The sequence below is a fragment of the Leptodactylus fuscus genome, chromosome 2 (assembly GCF_031893055.1).
Source record: "Leptodactylus fuscus isolate aLepFus1 chromosome 2, aLepFus1.hap2, whole genome shotgun sequence".
In the NCBI taxonomy this organism is placed as follows: domain Eukaryota; kingdom Metazoa; phylum Chordata; class Amphibia; order Anura; family Leptodactylidae; genus Leptodactylus; species Leptodactylus fuscus.
This window is the reverse complement of record NC_134266.1, coordinates 270398060-270417661: the sequence shown is the minus strand read 5'-3', so window position 1 is coordinate 270417661 and position 19602 is coordinate 270398060. Positions and strand designations below refer to the sequence as shown.

Here is a 19602-nt window from a genome sequence, read left to right as displayed (position 1 = left end):
CGTTGCAGAGGATTTGGAATATTGTATCAGAAAAATTAAGATCTAACCGCTATAAAAGATAGAGTAAGAAAGTCATGTGCACAGAATTTTGGATCGAGGACCATCAAAAGCTATCAAATTTCCATCCACTACACAATGACACGGGAGTCAGAAAGGCGTGTAATATGTACCATGTTTATTGACGACATCAGAAATAAAATCCTAGACATGTTCTATGTTAAGACGACATAAAGGTCTATCTAGAGTATAAATAAAAAAGGACACGGACTACTCCGAAAAAAAATGAATAAATTAATAATTTACGCGGTTACTTCACGATGACGACTCGGAAATTAGAAACACAGATTTGTTAATATTACCAGATATACATTCCATGTGGTAACAATGGGGGTGGGGTGGGGGGTACATGAAAAAGTCCCAATGTGAATGACCCCTGCGGGTCCAGGACAGTACGAGACTGGTCAGTGTCCTCTCTGGCATCTAAAAGGTTAACAAACCACAACAAGACAGGACAGGGGTGATTGTATAGGACAGAAATAGGGCTACAAGGCCAAAAATTCAAGAGTCACAGGTTACATAGTCATAGTGGGGGGAAACAAAAAAAACAAAACAAAACCCCTTCATGGTGTTATATGAAGTATGTGATATGTTACACGCGTGTGCTGCGGGGAAGGAAGGGGGATGTCCTGCATCTTATATTACCTCCCACGTCACAAGATCAGCATGCTCCTCTCCTGAAATACTTTGTGCTGTAGGGGACCCTGCACCTTCCACATTCTCAGTTTGTAACCCTTTCCTGAAACACTCTGTGCTTCTGGGTGAAGCTACCACTCTTGCTATCCCCGGTGACCTCCCACCTCCATCCCCCTACTCACATTATGAATTGGTCCATGTCATAGACAGACCTAAAATCATTGCATGGGTGGCTATAAGAGCAGAACGGAGTCCTCTCCTGAAATACTCTGTGCTGCTCTGTATAATATTCCTTCTCTCTAAATCAGGTGCAGGAAAGGTTGCAATACATGTTCTATGCAGCAGGGAAACCTCACCCCCCCCCCCCCCCAATACCCAGTTCTTACAGGAGTCTTCCAGTGGGTAAAAGTTTTCTTTCTAAATGGCTAAGAATGGGTTAAAAATAAACATAGTAATGTGCCACCAATTTTCTTACCCTCCTGTCCCAAAACTGCTTTATTCCCTGCTGGTCTCTACTTCCTGGTCCCTTATGGCACAGGAAATGTCACTCAGCCAATCAATGACTGCAGCCATGACCCCGCCTCCTCTAGCGATTGGCTAGGCAGTATTTCCTGTGTGTCCAGAGGGACCAGGAAGTAGAGACCAGCAGGGAACTAGGCAGTGTCAGATCAGGAGCATCAGGGAATTGGTGGGTCACATGGGTGATTCTTTTACTTTTTTTTTTTAACCCATTCTGAGAGGTTTGTAATAGTTTTTAAAAATTTTAATTTTTTTTTTTTTTTTTTACATTTAAAAACAGTGTACAGAATGGGTAAAGCTACAATACACAGGTAGGTAAAAACAGTTTTTTTTTTCTCTGACTTGCCTTATTGGATTTTTTTTATTTTTTAAAATTTCCATCGGTTTTATTTTTACATAAAATTTGGGACCTGTGAAAGTAACAAAATACACAAATTTTTTTTAAAAAATAAATAAAAACAACTGCATTTAAAACTTAGACTTAGCTACGGAGAACAAACAGTCGCAGGACGTCGGCCTCTGGAGCCAGAGAAGGTCCCGTAAGAGGGCTCCAGTATTATAAATGGTGCATTAGGCGGGGGCCCTGTGACATATTCTGCCTTGGGGCCGAAAAGCTTCAAGTTACACCTCCGTGTAGAAGGAACATGTAGTGTGCTAACATAAGGAAAAAAAAAAAAAAATACAAAAAATTTTCTGTGATTTTAATGTGGGACCAAAAATAATATTTACAAAAATTCTGAGCAGTGATTTTTTTACTATGGTACCCAAAAAAATTATTTTTTATTTTTTAAAAAATTCTGATTAGTGATTTTACTGTGGGACCAATATAAAAAAAAATTTAAATTAAAAAAAAATTCTGACCAGTGATTTTACTTTAGTTCCATAACAGTGAAAAAAAAAAATCTCCCTAACCATAATTTACTGCTTCTCTAGCCCAGAAATACGCTCTTGTACAGACGCAGAATATGGCGGCAATCTGTTTTTCCAAAAGGCAGCATAAATAAGAAAAAAAAATACTGTAATATAATACTGATATTAGGCAGGGTCATGTTCTTTAGGTATCTAGCAGACACAGACATTGGTGCGAAATGGAAAAAAAAACAAAAAAACTTGCCCCCACCAAAAATAAAAAACTACACGCTAAATGACATACACAAACAAACCTACACAAACTACACAAAAAGTGCTAAAAATGTGATCGCATCCATCACTCCACAGTGATCGTGTATACTAAAAAAAATCTTCTGGGACAAAATAGGTCAAAATGTGGAAAAAAAAAAAAAACTGTATAAAAATTAGGGAAAAAAACAAACAATAGTCCTAGAAACGAAAAGACAAATTAGCAAATATCAAACAAAATTTCAAATTCACGAAATAATAAAAAAACAACCCCGCTCCCCCCACCAGAACAAAAATAAAAAAATCTGAAAATTGTAGGTTTTTTTTCCCCCCACGATTCTTAAAATCACAGTGTTTCGCTACTCATATAATCATTAGGAGAAATTGACCCAGACGATGTGTGTGGTTTTTTTTTCCTGGATAATTTCCCGCCTTTTGTAAATTAAAAAAACAAACAAAAACATAAAAATAACAATTTAAAAAAATGAAAACCTTTCTTGTCTACTCAATGAGATTTATAGTGTCCTCTTAATAGACCACAACCAAGGGACAGTAAGGTTGTAAATATAGTGGAGTCACACCCGGGGCCGTGGTATCTGACGGGGCCAGTATTGTAAATGGCACTTGGTAAGACGGGCGAGGGGCCCCGTTACTAATTTTGCACTGGCACACAGTTATTCTTTTACTTCCTTTAACTCCGTTCCTCAGGGGCGGAGTTAATCACAATGCTTTGCTTCCGTGGTACCCAGCACAAATGCCCCTCCCACAATATACCGGACACGCCATAGATGGAAGAGAGGGGATAGGGTGCGTCGTGGCCTAAACCAAGATGGCCCCTTATATTTCTAACCAATTGGGTTCCAGTCATGAATTGCTATGGGATACGGCACCTTTGTGTCCAGCTCGGCACAACATGGAATCATTTGCACACACGTGTTAATAGTGGCACGGATGGGGGATTTTTTTGTTGTTGTTTTGGGGAGGTTTTTTTGTATTTTTTTTCTGTTGTTTTTGCTATTTTAGGTAACAGTCTGAAGGAAATCTTTGCCAGCAGCCATATTACAATATTGCTATGCAAAAAGTCACGTGGACAGTCACATGACCGCCGCCAGACGCTGAAAAACACCATTTTTTCTTCTTTCTTACACTTTTACAGTTTACCAATGGCTAACGCACAACTCAACCTCTACAACGGGGAATTTGTTTTGGGAGGCAACATTCATAAGAGCCGCAGTGCTCCAGTCACATCTAAAGCTGCATTGAAATTTCACAGGGTCTGTATACAGCATGTTCCGCTGCAGTGTAAGGAGGTGTAACGTTTCTGAATGCTGCTTTGGAAGTGACTAGAGGATCAGACAAATAACAAAACTGTCTGCCCATGACAACCAATCAGAATGCAGCTTTCATTTTCCAGGAGCAGAATACAGAATGAAAGCTGCGCTGTGATTGGTTGCAGGGGGCAACTAAGGCAGTATTGCTATGAGACCATTTGAATACATCTGCGGCTATGACTAACTGTCCGCCATTGTTGCGGTTTCATCCGTTACGAAGTGTCTATGTGGCGAATTTAAAGGCACAGCTCCAAAATTTGTTCCTAAAATGACCCATTAGTGCGTATTATAAACAGACCCCTCCCCCGCTGAGTGATCCCCTTACAACGGAAGCCCGTATCTGCTGTATATACGTCTGACAAGCTCGAGAACGTTGCGTCAATAGGTTGCGTCTTCAATACGGCGGCCTGGGCGTGACCGGTGCACTTTAAAGTCAATGTAATACTCCATGCTATGTGAATTATCGACTAGGCCGAAGCATGGACTATAGTAACGTAGAAAGTATCCGAGCCCAATACAGAGGTAAAGACGCCAGCGTGGATTGGTATGTTGGAGAGCTCCTCCCACAATGCCGATTCTCCGCAAAATAACTGGTCAAGGCAGAACAAGCAGCATGGCGGTCATCCAGTGCGATGGGTGGCAGCGAGGAGGCTCCGGCTTGTCAGCACATGTCAATGTTCAGGGGTCGGAGCCATCATTGTTTGGCGCTCTTGGCGGGCTCTGACGACTGACGCACGTCCGTCCACTCCTGCATGGTGTTCTGCAGGGCCTGGGTCTTCTCTTTGTCCACTTGCACATAGTCCACCTTTTCATCAGACGCGACGGAAGACGTGGAGGGCTGCGAAGAATAATGACAAGATAAATATTCTCTCTCTCTTTAAATCACCCAGCTTTCCCAAGCTCCTGAATGGTAACTCTATGCACAGGTGTATCCTCTGCGCCTTTGCACACAAGTAAAAGATGTGTCAGACAGGACCCTAATAGAAGAAATAACTGCCATGTTGGTTGTCACCCAGCTTTCCAAAATACCTGAATGGCAGGTCAGTCTATAGGGTCGGTCTATGCCTTCCTCACATACCACACACATTTAGACAGACCATAATGCTTTCTAGGACTAGGAGAAAGTCCATGGGAGAGATGTAATAATGTCATATAGGAGCTCACTAAGCTTTCCTGGGGTCCTGAATGGCAAACCTTTCTGTATATGTAGTGGTGTATGACCTCCTCCCTGATCACACATATCAAGACAGATACAAGTTTCTACAGTGGGGTGAGAACCCCTAAGAGATCTGTAATAATAGTCATAGAAAGCTTTCCTGGGATCCTGAAAGGCAAACATTTCTGTACATACAGTATTGTCGAACACACCCAGACAGAGACAACTTTCTACAATGGGGATAGAACCTCTAGGAGAGCTATAATAATGCTCCTATAGGTCCTCAAAGATTTCCTGGGACCCTAAAAGGCAAACATCTATATATGTGCAGTAGTATATTCCCTTATCAAACACACCCAGACAGATACAACTTTCTACGACTAGGAGATATCCCCAAGGGTAAACTGTAATAAAAGTCATAATAGTTGTCATTCAGCTCTTCCAGGCTCCTGAGTGGTACATTGTTTTGTCACAATGTAAAATGATCTGCACTGCTTTCCATTCTTCATGTAGCTTTGGATGTGACTAGAGCACAAAATATGATGTGAGAAAGAAGTGAACAATGGAAGTTTATGGCTCGGAGCCCCGGGGACCCCCTTTATATTTAGGATTACCTTCCGGTGAGGGCTCGGTGACACCGGCTGGAAATCCAGCGCCAGATAATCGACACTCCCGGTGCTCTTCTTCTGGGCCGGACTGTTGGTACCGCTGGTTCCTGGAGAGGCCGACACTGGATTTTGCTTAGGGAAACAAAGGAGAGAAAACTTAAGAAATTGCATCTAGTAACTAAAGGAGAAAACATTAACCCCTTCTTGTCCGCCCATCGGTAACCCCCACCCCCTCAAGTAGTAGGGCTCGGGCGCAACGACTATACATACAGTGGAAGCCGACCTACCATGGCGACGTAATTTTCTTCGCTGTCCCCGGAGCTGGTGCTGGTAATACTCTGAGTGGACACCGGGCGGCAGTATTGAGAGGAGCCAGATTTGAGAGAATGCCTGGAAATATAGATTAGTATTATTAGACATAGAACACATCGCAGAACTGCAGAGACAACATCCGTCACTCAGAAGAACGGGGGCGCCGGCCATACTCACGTCTGTCTGCACCAAGATTTAGTGACTGGAGACTTGAAGGGAAGTTCATCAATTATCGTGGTCGCTCGCAGGTCTAGGGGAGTCGGCTTAGCTGCGGAGAAGGAGAATGGCGGTGAATCAAACATTTCTAGAGGCAGATTCCTGATCTGACAATTAATGCGCGAGGGGTTAATACATCCTGTTGTATTCTGGATCTGTAAGGGGTTAATGCAGAGTATACACCCTGTTGTGTATTATTTGTATATACGTATTATATACTTCAAGAGGCCCCACATTGCCCCCTGTCATCCAGAGTGTCCCTTGTGCCCCACATTAATTAATATCCCCTCCAAATGTCCCAAACGGTTTAATTAGCGCCCCTAAACAATTTAATGTTCCCCTCAGTGCCCCCATTTAATGCCCATCTTCCCCTGGGAGGGAGCGGTGAGTATTGTACCATTACTCGCCTCTCTGTCCCCGGCCCAGCTCCTCCTCTGCTCTGGGTATATTGCTCTGACATGTTAGGCGGCTGAGCAGAGGAGTGGGCGGGGCTAGGGAGCGGAGAGGTGAGTAATGACACTCACCACTCACTTCCTGGTAGGTGGGCAGGGCTAAGGTGGCTTGCACCCTATAGGTTGGAGATTGCTAGAGCAGGAAGCTACCAGCAGAGAGGATGAGTCGGACCCCTAAGGAACGCCCTTATGTCCAACAAATAAAACCGGACCCACCTTTCCTATCCGGCTTCAGGTTTCGGTTCACCGGTGGAGGCTGGATCTCGCTGACCCTGGTAGGCCGCTGGCACAAGGAGGCGGTACTTCCTTTGCGGGCAGGAAGTGTGGCTGAAAACCCCAGTAAATCGAAGTGATGCGGGCCGGGGCTCATGGGGATATACACGCTCTGGGCATTGTCGTTCAGCTTCTCTGGGTTGAACTGAGATGAAGATCCGGGGTTCATGGGCACGTAGTTGTCTTCAGAGTCCGCACTTTCGGAGCGTGTCATGGAGCCTTTCGTTTGCTAAAGAAAAGATTATTCAATGATTGACATATCCGGGTCCTTGAGGCATCCAAAAACCTGTGACTAGGGTAGAGCCGATCTTGACTTTTCAGGATCGATTTTGAAATCAGATTTCCGATCATTTTTCATTCGAACCCGATCTCGATCCCAATTCCGATCCCAATGTCCAAAGTCAATGGGATTTTTTTTTATTAATCGGAGATCGGATTTTAAAAACAATCCTATTCACTATACAGCATGGAATCTAACAATGAACGCTTTAATTGTTAGAATCCACGCTGTGTAGTGATTTTTTTTTTTAAATCCTCTGGCTACTTAGTCCCCCCCTGGTGTCCACTTACCTGCAGAGATGGCTGCTTGGTGTTCTTCGCTTCGCTGTCCCCGCCTCCCAGGTTAGGAGAGTGTGGGCGGGTACTGGGAGGGGAGACGTCATGTCTCCCCGCCCTGTACCCGCCCACACTCTCCTAAGCCACAAGCCCCGCCTTCTTCCTAGCTCTTTAACACTAACCTGGGGCAGCGAGGCGAAGAAGAACGAGAACACTGGGCAACAGACCAGCCATCTCTGCAGGTAAGTAGCTACTAGAGATGTTAGCTAGTCTCCCATTAGAATGAATGGATGCAGCCGGCGCGCAGGGGGTTAAGGCTGTGTGCCGGCTGCTTCCATTCCTTCCTATGGAACCGCAGCGGATCCTTCACACTGAGTATACACTCCGCTCAGAATGAGTGGAGCGTATACTCAATGTGAAGGCTAACATTGTTAGCTTTTCCCACAATGCTTGGCCAGTAACAAAGCATTGTGGGAAATAATCACTCATCTCGATCCCATCTAAAAAGATTGTGTTCGGAATTCCGATCGCGATCGTGACATTTTCTCGATTGCCGATCGGAATCCGATCTTTTCCGAACACAATCGCTCAATCCTACCTGTGACCTGCACAGATACAGAGCTCCAAATACTCTGCATGTTACAATACTACAGTCACCACTAGGGGGAGCTTTTTGCATACTGAGTTGTTGTGGAGTTTTTGAGCTCCCCCTGGTGGTCACTCTATATGCTCTGCTCGCTTCCCGATGCAGCCATTTCTCATTTTTTTTCGGTTTTTACTCCCTGCCTACCAAAAGTCATAACTTTTTAATTTTTCTGAACACAGAGCCATACGAGGGCTTAATTTTTGAGGAACAACTTATACTTTATAATGGTACCATAACTTCGTAAAAAGTACTGGGAAAGTGGAAAAAAAAATTCTGAATGTCGTAGAAATAGGCTCCCGGGTGTCAAGGCAACAGCTCCCCGCCCCCTGATCTTATTCAAGGGGACGATGATCTCACCAAACATGGTGGCGTGCGAGTATTGTCGGTAAATCAATGCCTCGATCATGTTTGACTGAGGCATGTAAAGGTTTAATGCCCATGATCAGAGCACCCTCTGATGGTGGGCATTGCCACTGCAGCTCAGCTGCTGAGTGTCCGCCATGTTTCAAGACCAGACATCGGCCCTAATTGTACGCCAATTGTCGAGAAAGGGTTAAGGAGGAGCTCCGACGTAGAGGCCTGGACTAGGCCTAACAGTATAAATATAATACCGCCCAATACAAGAAGGCAGGACAGGATTTACTCACAAGGTAGGAGTTGAACCCATCATTAATAGACTCCACAGACTGCTCTGTGCTGAAATCTCCAAGGTGAGGATAGTCGTACGCTTCACAGGAGGACGCTGCCCAAAGAAGAAGGAAACACAACGATATTAGGCACTGTTCACATTAGGTTATGATCATCGCTCCCTGCCTCACCAGTCGGTCCCTATCAAGCACACCACCAAGCCCGCTGCACCCTGAAGCTAAAAGGAACAGCAGGGGTACGGGGTGAGGGTTTTTTTTTCTTTGTTTGATCCATAATAGTGTGGGGGCATCTGGAACAGGACTGTATACTGCAGGGGCAACTGGAGGGGGACTGTATACTGCAGGGGCAACTGGAGGGGGACTGTATACTGCAGGGGCATCTGGAGCTGGACTGTATACTGCAGGGGCAACTGGAGGGGGACTGTGTACTGCAGGGGCAACTGGAGCAGGACTGTATACTGCGGGGGCAACTGGAGCGGGACTGTATACTGCAGGGGGAACTGGAGGGGGACTGTATACTGCAGGGGCAACTGGAGGGGGACTGCATACTGCAAGGGGAACTGGAGGGGGACTGTATACTGCAGGGGCAACTGAAGGGGGACTGTATACTGCAGGGGAAACTGGAGGGGGACTGTATACTGTGGGGGCAACTGGAGCAGGACTGTATACTGCAGGGGCAACTGGAGGGGGACTGTATACTGCAGGGGCAACTGGAGGGGGACTGTATACTGTGGGGTCAACTGGAGTAGGACTGTATACTGTGGGGGCAACTTGAGGGGGGACTGGAGCAGGACTGCATACTGCAGGGGCAACTGGAGGGGGACTGTATACTGCAGGGGCAACTGGAGGGGGACTGTATACTGCAGGGGCAACTCGATAACTTCTAAGGGGCGAATGGAGAAAGATTGTATACAGTGAGGGGCAACTGGAGTGGGACTGTATAGTGTTGGGGCAACTGGAGAGGAATAGTATATTCTGAAGGGCACCTGGAGAGGGATTGTATACAGTGAGGGGCAACTGGAGTAGGACTGAATACTGTGGGGGCAACTTAGGGGGAAGGGGGACATTATTATAAGGTGGGGCAACTGGAGAGGAACATTATAAAATGGGGGCATAATGTCCCAGGGTCACAATAGGGGTGTTATATTGTGTGGGTCACAAAAAGACAGAGAGGAATGGGTGGAGCCAATATTGAATTGGGTTAGGCATGAGCTGGGTCTTGCCATAGGTAAATTCACCCCAGCCTGTGTAGTCCGCACATTCTGCCCCGTGTTTATCAGTTGGCAGGTGCTAATAATCTGCGAGACCCCAGAATTTCCCCTACTCTGTAGCTGCCGGATTGCCAGTCCCGGTCCTCTCTCTGCCAGTTTTCAGCATGTCCTTACCTCGATGGCGTCGGTTTTCCATGGCCGGTAACGTGTTCCTCCTTGGAATGTTAACGGAAACGACCCCTATATTGTCCCCATTACTCTGCTGAGGACTCCCCCAGTGAGTTTCTGATTGCCCCGGTTTAGGGGGTCGAGGAGGAGGAGCGTTATGGAAGTCATTGGAAGCCAAACCCAAGGTATTATGGTTCTTGTCTAAAGTAAATGTCCTTGGTATTTGATAAACCGAAAGAGGAGTCCCGGGAAGGTCATAGGAGTCCGTGGAGAGCTCCCCAAACTCCTTACACAGGGCATTGTTAGGGGTCTTGTAGGTGTAAACGTCCTCGTTCTCAGATTCTAATCCAGTAAGGCTTGACTTGGTGGGAGTGTCTGAGCCGAAACTCCTCGGGAGGTCGTAGGCGCTATCCCTCAGCTCGGAGCTGAGCCGTCTTGGCTTTGGTAAACTGTAGAAGCCGTGGACCTGACTAGTGACTCCATTCACACAGTGGCCGTATCCCTGAGCCAACTTCTGAACGGCTGTGTCGCTACGCATGAAAAAGGAAGTCCGCGTGGCTTGAGAGAAACTGGCACTTCTGAAATACAAAGGATATCATAAGAATTTAAGCAAACAAAACAGGAAAAGATGCAGTGTAAAGCATGGTGGAGGAATAGAGAAGTGGCTGGAGACTCAGATGGGACAGGAAGCTAGAAAGAAAAACCAAGAAAGCAGAGGAAGTCATTACATACAACTACACATCTGCATAAAGTTATTACTTAGAGGTAACTTACCTCATATTCTCGGATTTCCGGCTCATACATTGGTGTAGGAATAAGTAATCCTGGGGAGCGCTGGCCGAAAGTGTGGTCTGATGCATGTGGTTAGACGGAGGTTCAAAGGTGAACAAGGTGGGCTGGCTGGAGTGAGAGGGAGCAGATGACTTTCGTTCCCTGAGTAAGTGGTGGGTGGAGCTGAATTCTGCAGGGGAGGAGCGAGGACCATGATTGACAGACTGTACATTTCTTAGAGAGTCTGAAAGGGGGGATATAAAAATCTGGTAAGTCAAGAAATGGAATAATGAACAAGACTGATGTACAAGAATATAACTACTATAATACTACTCCTATGTACAAGAATATAACTACTATAATACTACTCCTATGTACAAGAATATAACTACTATAATACTGCTCCTATGTACAAGAATATAACTACTATAATACTGCTCCTATGTACAAGAATATAACTACTATAATACTACTGCTATGTACAAGAATATAACTACTATAATACTGCTCCTATGTACAAGAATATAACTACTATAATACTAGTCCTATGTACAAGAATATAACTACTATAATACTGCTCCTATGTACAAGAATATAACTACTATAATACTGCTCCTATGTACAAGAATATAACTACTATAATACTACCTCCTATGTACAAGAATATAACTACTATAATACTACCTCCTATGTACAAGAATATAACTACTATAATACTACTCCTATGTACAAGAATATAACTACTATAATACTACCTCCTATGTACAAGAATATAACTACTATAATACTGCTCCTATGTACAAGAATATAACTACTATAATACTGCTCCTATGTACAAGAATATAACTACTATAATACTACCCCTATGTACAAGAATATAACTACTATAATACTACTCCTATGTACAAGAATATAACTACTATAATACTACTCCTATGTACAAGAATATAACTACTATAATACTACTCCTATGTACAAGAATATAACTACTATAATACTACTCCTATGTACAAGAATATAACTACTATAATACTGCTCCTATGTACAAGAATATAACTACTATAATACTGCCCCCTATGTACAAGAATATAACTACTATAATACTGCTCCTATGTACAAGAATATAACTACTATAATACTGCCCCCTATGTACAAGAATATAACTACTATAATACTGCTCCTATGTACAAGAATATAACTACTATAATACTGCCCCCTATGTACAAGAATATAACTACTATAATACTGCTCCTATGTACAAGAATATAACTACTATAATACTACTCCTATGTACAAGAATATAACTACTATAATACTACTCCTATGTACAAGAATAACTACTATAATACTACTCCTATGTACAAGAATATAACTACTATAATACTACCTCCTATGTACAAGAATATAACTACTATAATACTGCTCCTATGTACAAGAATATAACTACTATAATACTGCTCCTATGTACAAGAATATAACTACTATAATACTACCTCCTATGTACAAGAATATAACTACTATAATACTACTCCTATGTACAAGAATATAACTACTATAATACTACCTCCTATGTACAAGAATATAACTACTATAATACTGCTCCTATGTACAAGAATATAACTACTATAATACTGCTCCTATGTACAAGAATATAACTACTATAATACTACCCCTATGTACAAGAATATAACTACTATAATACTACTCCTATGTACAAGAATATAACTACTATAATACTACTCCTATGTACAAGAATATAACTACTATAATACTACTCCTATGTACAAGAATATAACTACTATAATACTACTCCTATGTACAAGAATATAACTACTATAATACTGCTCCTATGTACAAGAATATAACTACTATAATACTGCCCCCTATGTACAAGAATATAACTACTATAATACTGCTCCTATGTACAAGAATATAACTACTATAATACTGCCCCCTATGTACAAGAATATAACTACTATAATACTGCTCCTATGTACAAGAATATAACTACTATAATACTGCCCCCTATGTACAAGAATATAACTACTATAATACTGCTCCTATGTACAAGAATATAACTACTATAATACTACTCCTATGTACAAGAATATAACTACTATAATACTACTCCTATGTACAAGAATAACTACTATAATACTACTCCTATGTACAAGAATATAACTACTATAATACTACCTCCTATGTACAAGAATATAACTACTATAATACTGCTCCTATGTACAAGAATATAACTACTATAATACTACTCCTATGTACAAGAATATAACTACTATAATACCACTCCTATGTACAAGAATATAACTACTATAATACTACTCCTATGTACAAGAATATAACTACTATAATACTACCTCCTATGTACAAGAATATAACTACTATAATACTGCTCCTATGTACAAGAATATAACTACTATAATACTACTCCTATGTACAAGAATATAACTACTATAATACTACCTCCTATGTACAAGAATATAACTACTATAATACTGCTCCTATATACAAGAATATAACTACTATAATACTGCTCCTATGTACAAGAATATAACTACTATAATACTACTCCTATGTACAAGAATATAACTACTATAATACTACTCCTATGTACAAGAATATAACTACTATAATACTACCTCCTATGTACAAGAATATAACTACTATAATACTACTCCTATGTACAAGAATATAACTACTATAATACTACCTCCTATGTACAAGAATATAACTACTATAATACTACCTCCTATGTACAAGAATATAACTACTATAATACTACTCCTATATACAAGAATATATTGTGTAGGAGAACATGACATTAATTATAAGTATGACACTTGTCCCTGTCCCTTCTAGATTTACCCCAGGGGGTGACTAAGCACAGTGCGGTCACAGTTTGTTCTTCCACTATACATAATATCAGCAATGTTCCGGTAAATACATCGTAGTATAATTCTGCAGCGGTATAAACCAGATTATGGATGTGTAATGCAGTAGTCATGAATCATCCTGCCCGGACGTAATTTAGCAATGAGAGAACCATTATGTGACTTGTGGTAATGCAGTGCCCTGTGTATAGTCCGCACTGCTGCACAGCCACATGGATGTTATATAAAAGGAAATGTGATAGACATCCTATGCTTCAAGGAGAGGAATATATAGGAGTATACACTGTCAAGAAAAACTGATTGTTAAAAGGGTCTTGGAAAAAATATGGCTGGATTCCAGTTGGTTGCTACAGGCAACTGCTTCACTTTTAGGGTGCATGCACACTACGTAACGCTGGGCATGTATGAGAGCCATACACGCCGGCATTACAGCAGACTGCCGAACACTTCCCATTCACTTCAATGGGAGCGCTCGTAACAGCGGCGTTTACGAGCGCTCCCATTGAAGTGAATGGGAAGTGTTCGGCAGCCCTGCTGTAACGCCGGCGTGTACGGCTCTCATACACGCCCGGCGTTACGTAGTGTGCATGCACCCTTACTTTGTATTCTAATCCTCTAAATATTAGGATAGGAAATGAAATGTATGATCAGTGTGGTCTGACGCTCGGATTATTACCAGGTATAGTCTCTCCATCGAGGATGGCCGTTTCGATGTACTTGCATCTCATCAGCTCGATGTAGAGAGGACTATAACCTGGTAGAGGTGGCATTGCAAAATAAAGGCCTCTTGGAAGGTTGAGCATGATGCGAAAGGGTGCAGCCTTTATTGGGTTATTTCACTGGAATTCTGTCATCCTAACTACATCAGGGAAGACAGGCTTGCACATTCCAGTGAGCGCCCTCTATTGGTTTGCAACACTGAGGCAGCTTCTGACTTCCTGATTACATCATGGAAGACAGATTTGCATATTCTTCCCATCATACCTCTCAACTGTCCAGGACTTAGCGGGACAGTCCCGGATTCTGGGTCCTGTCCCCTGTCTCGCTCTCTCAGTCGGACGTATGTCCCGGTTTTACCTCAGTTGGGTCAGGAGGACAGAGAGGAGTTGCGTTGAGCAGTGAAGCAGAGAACCATCTATTTCTCCATTCGTCCCCCGTCTCAGTTTCGGGATCAGTAGTGCTGTAGTGAAGCTTCTGAGACCAGAGACAGCGGGGAGGTGCAGCCGGGGATCGGGGTGAGGGGAATTTTATTTTGTTTGTATTTGTTTGACATTATACTGTGAGAGCAACTTTAGGAGACATTATAATGTGGGGGATACCATGTCTGGGTGACTGTGGGGGTGTTATGCTAGCTCGGGGCACAAAGAGAAATGGGTGGATTTGGGCAGAGTCAAATTGAAACTGTTTTTGGTAACTTCACCCCCACTTCCATTCTGTCCTTTGAATGTGGCCCATTCCTATGACATGCTGTGATGACACATGGCCTGTAGGGGTCAGTGTCGTCATTGTGTAATACGTCTATAGCACATGAGACGGTATAGAATTGTAGATTATTCTTATTATTGCAGATATATTACTACTGTCAGTCATTCTCTGTAAACCCTTGTCCCGGGATTGTCCCAAAAACAAAATCCAGATTGTTTCCGTGTGTGACCTGGAATGCCGCTGTGGTTCCTGTTATAAACCTGTAAGGAGTTAAGTGAGCGCTCACTCGGTTTTTGCAGCCTAGGCTATGGAGTCTGTTTGGCATTTGTGTAAGCTTGGGATGTGACCAGAACTGTATAGGAGCTGCCGTTATATTCACTTGGGGACAAGTAGGGAGTTGCAATAGGGATCGAGCCCTTCTGTATGGAGAGCAATTCGGTCCCTTTAATTCAGAGGCAGAGTGAGGCTGGAGAGAGAGAGTCAGGAGACCGACTGCAAAGAGAACACGTCGTGAGGACCTGCAGAAGAAGAGCGGTCCCTACGGAAGAAGAACGGTCCCTACGGTTAACCCCCTGGTGCCCATGTGACCTTTCCTGCACCTTGGCTAGTCAATAACCTTACACTTGGCTACTCCTGAACTTCAGACCAGGCCACAAGCTCGATCCAGACTTCCACTTCCCTCATCGATAGGCTCAGATGAACGGGGCAGATCATTGGATTGGCTCGTGCTGCAGTGAACCGGCTGCGGCATCTACAGCGAAGCTATTGGGAGGCCGTTTCAGGGTGGAATTTGGTGCGGGGTCTAAGATGGGACCAGCTTCAAAATCAGCACCAAATTCCACCATGTGAATATACCCTGTATTTGGCCTGGAACCTTTGTAGTCAGTAGCCCCACATCGAGGGCAGTGGGCCCGTGAGGTAGAGTTCCGCATATATGAATATACCCTATATTTGGCCTGTAACCTTCTTAGTCCTAGTGGCCAGTAGCCCCAAATGGAGGGCAATGGGCCCTTGAGATAGGGTTCCACCATGTGAATATACCTATAGGCCCATTGTCCAGTAGCCCCACATCGAGAGCAATGGGCCCTTGACATAGGGTTGCACCATGTGAATATATTCTATATTTGGCCTGGAACCTTCTTAGTCCTAGTGGCCAGTAGCCCCAAATGGAAGACAATAGGCCTTTGAGGTAGGGCCTTTGAGGTATAGGTATATACCTATACCCTCAGTGGCCGGTAGTCTGATATGGAGGGCAATGGGCCCTTGACGTAGGGTTCCACCATGTGAATATATCCTATATTTGGCCTGGAACCCTCTTAGTCCTAGTGGCCAGTAGCCCCAAATGGAAGACAATAGGCCTTTGAGGTAGGGCCTTTGAGGTATAGGTATATACCTATACCCTCAGTGGCCGGTAGTCTGATATGGAGGGCAATGGGCCCTTGACGTAGGGTTCCACCATGTGAATATATCCTATATTTGGCCTGGAACCCTCTTAGTCCTAGTGGCCAGTAGCCCCAAATGGAGGGCAATAGGCCTTTGAGATAGGGTTCCACCATGTGAATAGTCTCAGTGGCCAGTAGTCTGATATGTAGGGCAATGGGCCCTTGACCTAGGGTTCCACCATGTGAATACACCCTTTATTTGGCTTGGAACCTTCTTAGTCCCATTGGCCAGTAGCCGCACGTGGTGGGCATTGTTCCCTTGGGGTACAGCTCTACCTACCACGTATTTTGGACTCTCAGAGGCTACCTCTGCTCCCTTATAGCTACACCCCACCTATGAGCCGCCTCGTCCTTGTCCCGGGAAGTCACAACAATGAATTCCCAGTTGTCCCTGTGTAAACAATAAGCGGTAAAGCGAAGCAGATGGCGCCGGCGACAATTCACTTTCGTGTCTTTTTATACATCAGTAACGTCGGCCCTCGGTGTGATTCTCATTAGGGCACGGCCGGGATCCATGGCGGGACGCATTCTCACAGGCTTTGTAACAGAAAATGTAATAAAATAAACGGAAAGAATTGGATTCATCTGGAATGGTCGCAATTGTCGCAGTATTTTAGTATTCGACCCCCCTAAGTAAGTGCTGAAAATGTGGTTAATATTAGCGCGGCGTGACAAGTCTAACTGGAACAAACTTAACCCATTACTGGAGGTAAAAAGAAAATTCACTAGTTATGGAAATTTAAAGGGGTTGTCCAGGAATAGGAAATACTTCTCTGCTCAGGATGGGACGGATTAGCTTTATTATATACTGAATTCAGCACACGGTCACCTTGACGGGAAGCGCCTGAGTGCCAGAGATATGGGTGCTGTTAATATCAGCACCGATATCCTTCCACTGTCAGAAAGGCGAGCCTTTTATCTTCGTGTAATTCGTGTATCCCGACATGACTTTTCCATAGTCTTCTACTGTCAGAGGGGACGTTCCTGAATGCCCAGTAATGACGCCAAGTTGTGAGTCCCGCCTTTCTGACAGTGGAAGGATATCTGCGCTGATGCGGTGGCGGGCAGTGAAGCATGTTACTCGCCCCCGGAACGCTGACGTGCAAGTTACCCTGATACCTTGTCTGCTCTTTTTCCACCATCTTCAGCAAAGAGGGGTCGGCAGCGTGACCCAGATGATCGGTGCCAGTGAAGCAGCAGATGACCAGCAGGAGGCAGAGTCGCTGGGCGGTAACTCCATTGGAGGACCAGAACTATGGACAGGAGGACCACTATTATAACGGTAACATACAGAGCCCCCACGGACTATAATCGGGTCCAGCAGGGGTTTTAAGACTAAATTCGGGGATGGAAAATCTGTGCGCAGAACTTTTTTGGCCCCCGATTTCAGGCAGACATTGCAATCATGATAACATAAGAGGAGCGGCAGCGGCTACGTGAAATCATATCGCCAATCCGTCCCTGGTGGCTGCATTGGCAGAGCGCCCCCCGCTGGTACATACCCAGCACATAGAACACACCTGGTCTGAGAAAATGATATTTTCTACTAAAATTCCTTCCCAGAAGCAGAAGATTAGAGGATGCGTCCAAGCGATTTCTCCCCCCGTTCCCACTCCCACACGCGGCGTCCTGTGAACCCTGCGGATTAGAACATTCATTTCCTCTCTCCGTTCAGGGCTCTGGAGAGAGGGGTGTGAAAAGGCAAGATGGTGCGGCTAATCTATCCGCCCACTTACTGAGCGCCACGGTAAAAAATCTCTGCTCGTTACAAGCGGCTAACCGAATGTCACCGTCGTCTCACCCCTTAACCCCTCTGACGGACAAAGTTTTGCAACTTTCTAATACAGTTTGCGTTGCAGTCTTGCGCCGTTTTCAAGATCTCTGCTTGCTGTCTGGAGTGTATTGAGAGGTGGAAGCCTTGAATACGTCTACGCACAGCTGAGGGGTTGTTACAGATTTGTGCTGACGAGTTGGACTGGATACAATTGTAGCAAACCCTCAGCTGTGCAACACATGGCGACATTGATCATAGGCTACAAAGTCATTCATGGACCGATCGCAAATCTGCAACCAGGACTAGGGTTGAGCCGATCCTGAGATTTCAGGATCGATTTTAAAATCCGGTTTCCGATCATTTTCCAGCCGATCCCGATCGTGAAATTTGCTCGATCGCCAATAGGAATCCGATCTTTCCCAATCCCGATCGATCAACCCTCACCAGGACCTGTCTACCATGTGCCCTTTACAACACTGGGGCGACAGGAACCTTTGGATGCCCCCTTAGCAACTTAAGCCTCGGCTTCTTTTGTCCTTCTTAGGTTAGGTTTCATGTTGTGACCGTTTCCAGTACCCATCCCAATCATGTCCAGGTGTAGGGTTTGTTACAAAACAGAGAGCACTGATACACTGTGACGAACCATGCTATAGGTTTTTCAGTTTTGGATGTGTCACCTAAACCCATTGAGTTCTACCGAAGGAATATGGCCGCCTCCAGTAAAGCCTATAGACTATGGCCGACTGCATCAGGTCCAACTGTACATGAAACAATATGGATCCTATAGGCCAAATTGAGGAACCAACTTGACCCCTGACGCTCCTGTCCCTTTAAATCACAGCGCTTTCTAATCTCTCTCCGCCAAGGAATGTTCCACTTACCCATCAGAAAAATAACCCTTTCCTGCCATTATCGGAGGACATCGCTAGTGCCTGTCAGTCTGGGGGACGGGGGGGGGGGGGGGGGGATGACTTCCTATGCAAAGATTTCCAAAAACATTTCCAACTGTGAGCCCGGCCTATTAGACATCTTCCCAGGAAATGGACTAAATCCTGTCAACTTGTTGACAAGACAGAAGAGCAGGAAACAATCGGGGAAGTCTTTGTACTGCCGTAAATATCTTGTTATTTGTCGATATTTATAGAGGAGACGCTATATGAGGATCATAGGGAAACATAAGGACAGAGCTATGATGTCATCTGTGATGTCACAGTACAGGATAATACACAGTGATGTCACAGTACAGGGATAATACACACAGTGATGTCACAGTACAGGGATAATACACACAGTGATGTCACAGTACAGGATAATACACACAGTGATGTCACAGTACAGAGATAATACACACAGTGATGTCACAGTACAGGATAATACA

General features: G+C 44.2%; 1 protein-coding gene across 1 annotated transcript in view; it reads right to left on the bottom strand.

The window, feature by feature from the left end:
• Positions 1–2667: 2667 nt before the first annotated feature.
• GAB2 (GRB2 associated binding protein 2) overlaps positions 2668–19602 on the bottom strand; it is a 124709-nt gene continuing 107774 nt past the window's right edge. Inside the window, exons 3-10 of the mRNA XM_075266240.1 lie at positions 10681–10921; positions 9913–10484; positions 8528–8622; positions 6623–6908; positions 5916–6006; positions 5714–5816; positions 5433–5558; positions 2668–4500 (exon numbers count right to left, since the gene is read on the bottom strand). Of these exons, the coding sequence (XP_075122341.1) occupies positions 4357–4500; positions 5433–5558; positions 5714–5816; positions 5916–6006; positions 6623–6908; positions 8528–8622; positions 9913–10484; positions 10681–10921 (1658 nt within the window). The 3' untranslated portion in view covers positions 2668–4356. The remainder of the gene's footprint in view (positions 4501–5432; positions 5559–5713; positions 5817–5915; positions 6007–6622; positions 6909–8527; positions 8623–9912; positions 10485–10680; positions 10922–19602) is intronic.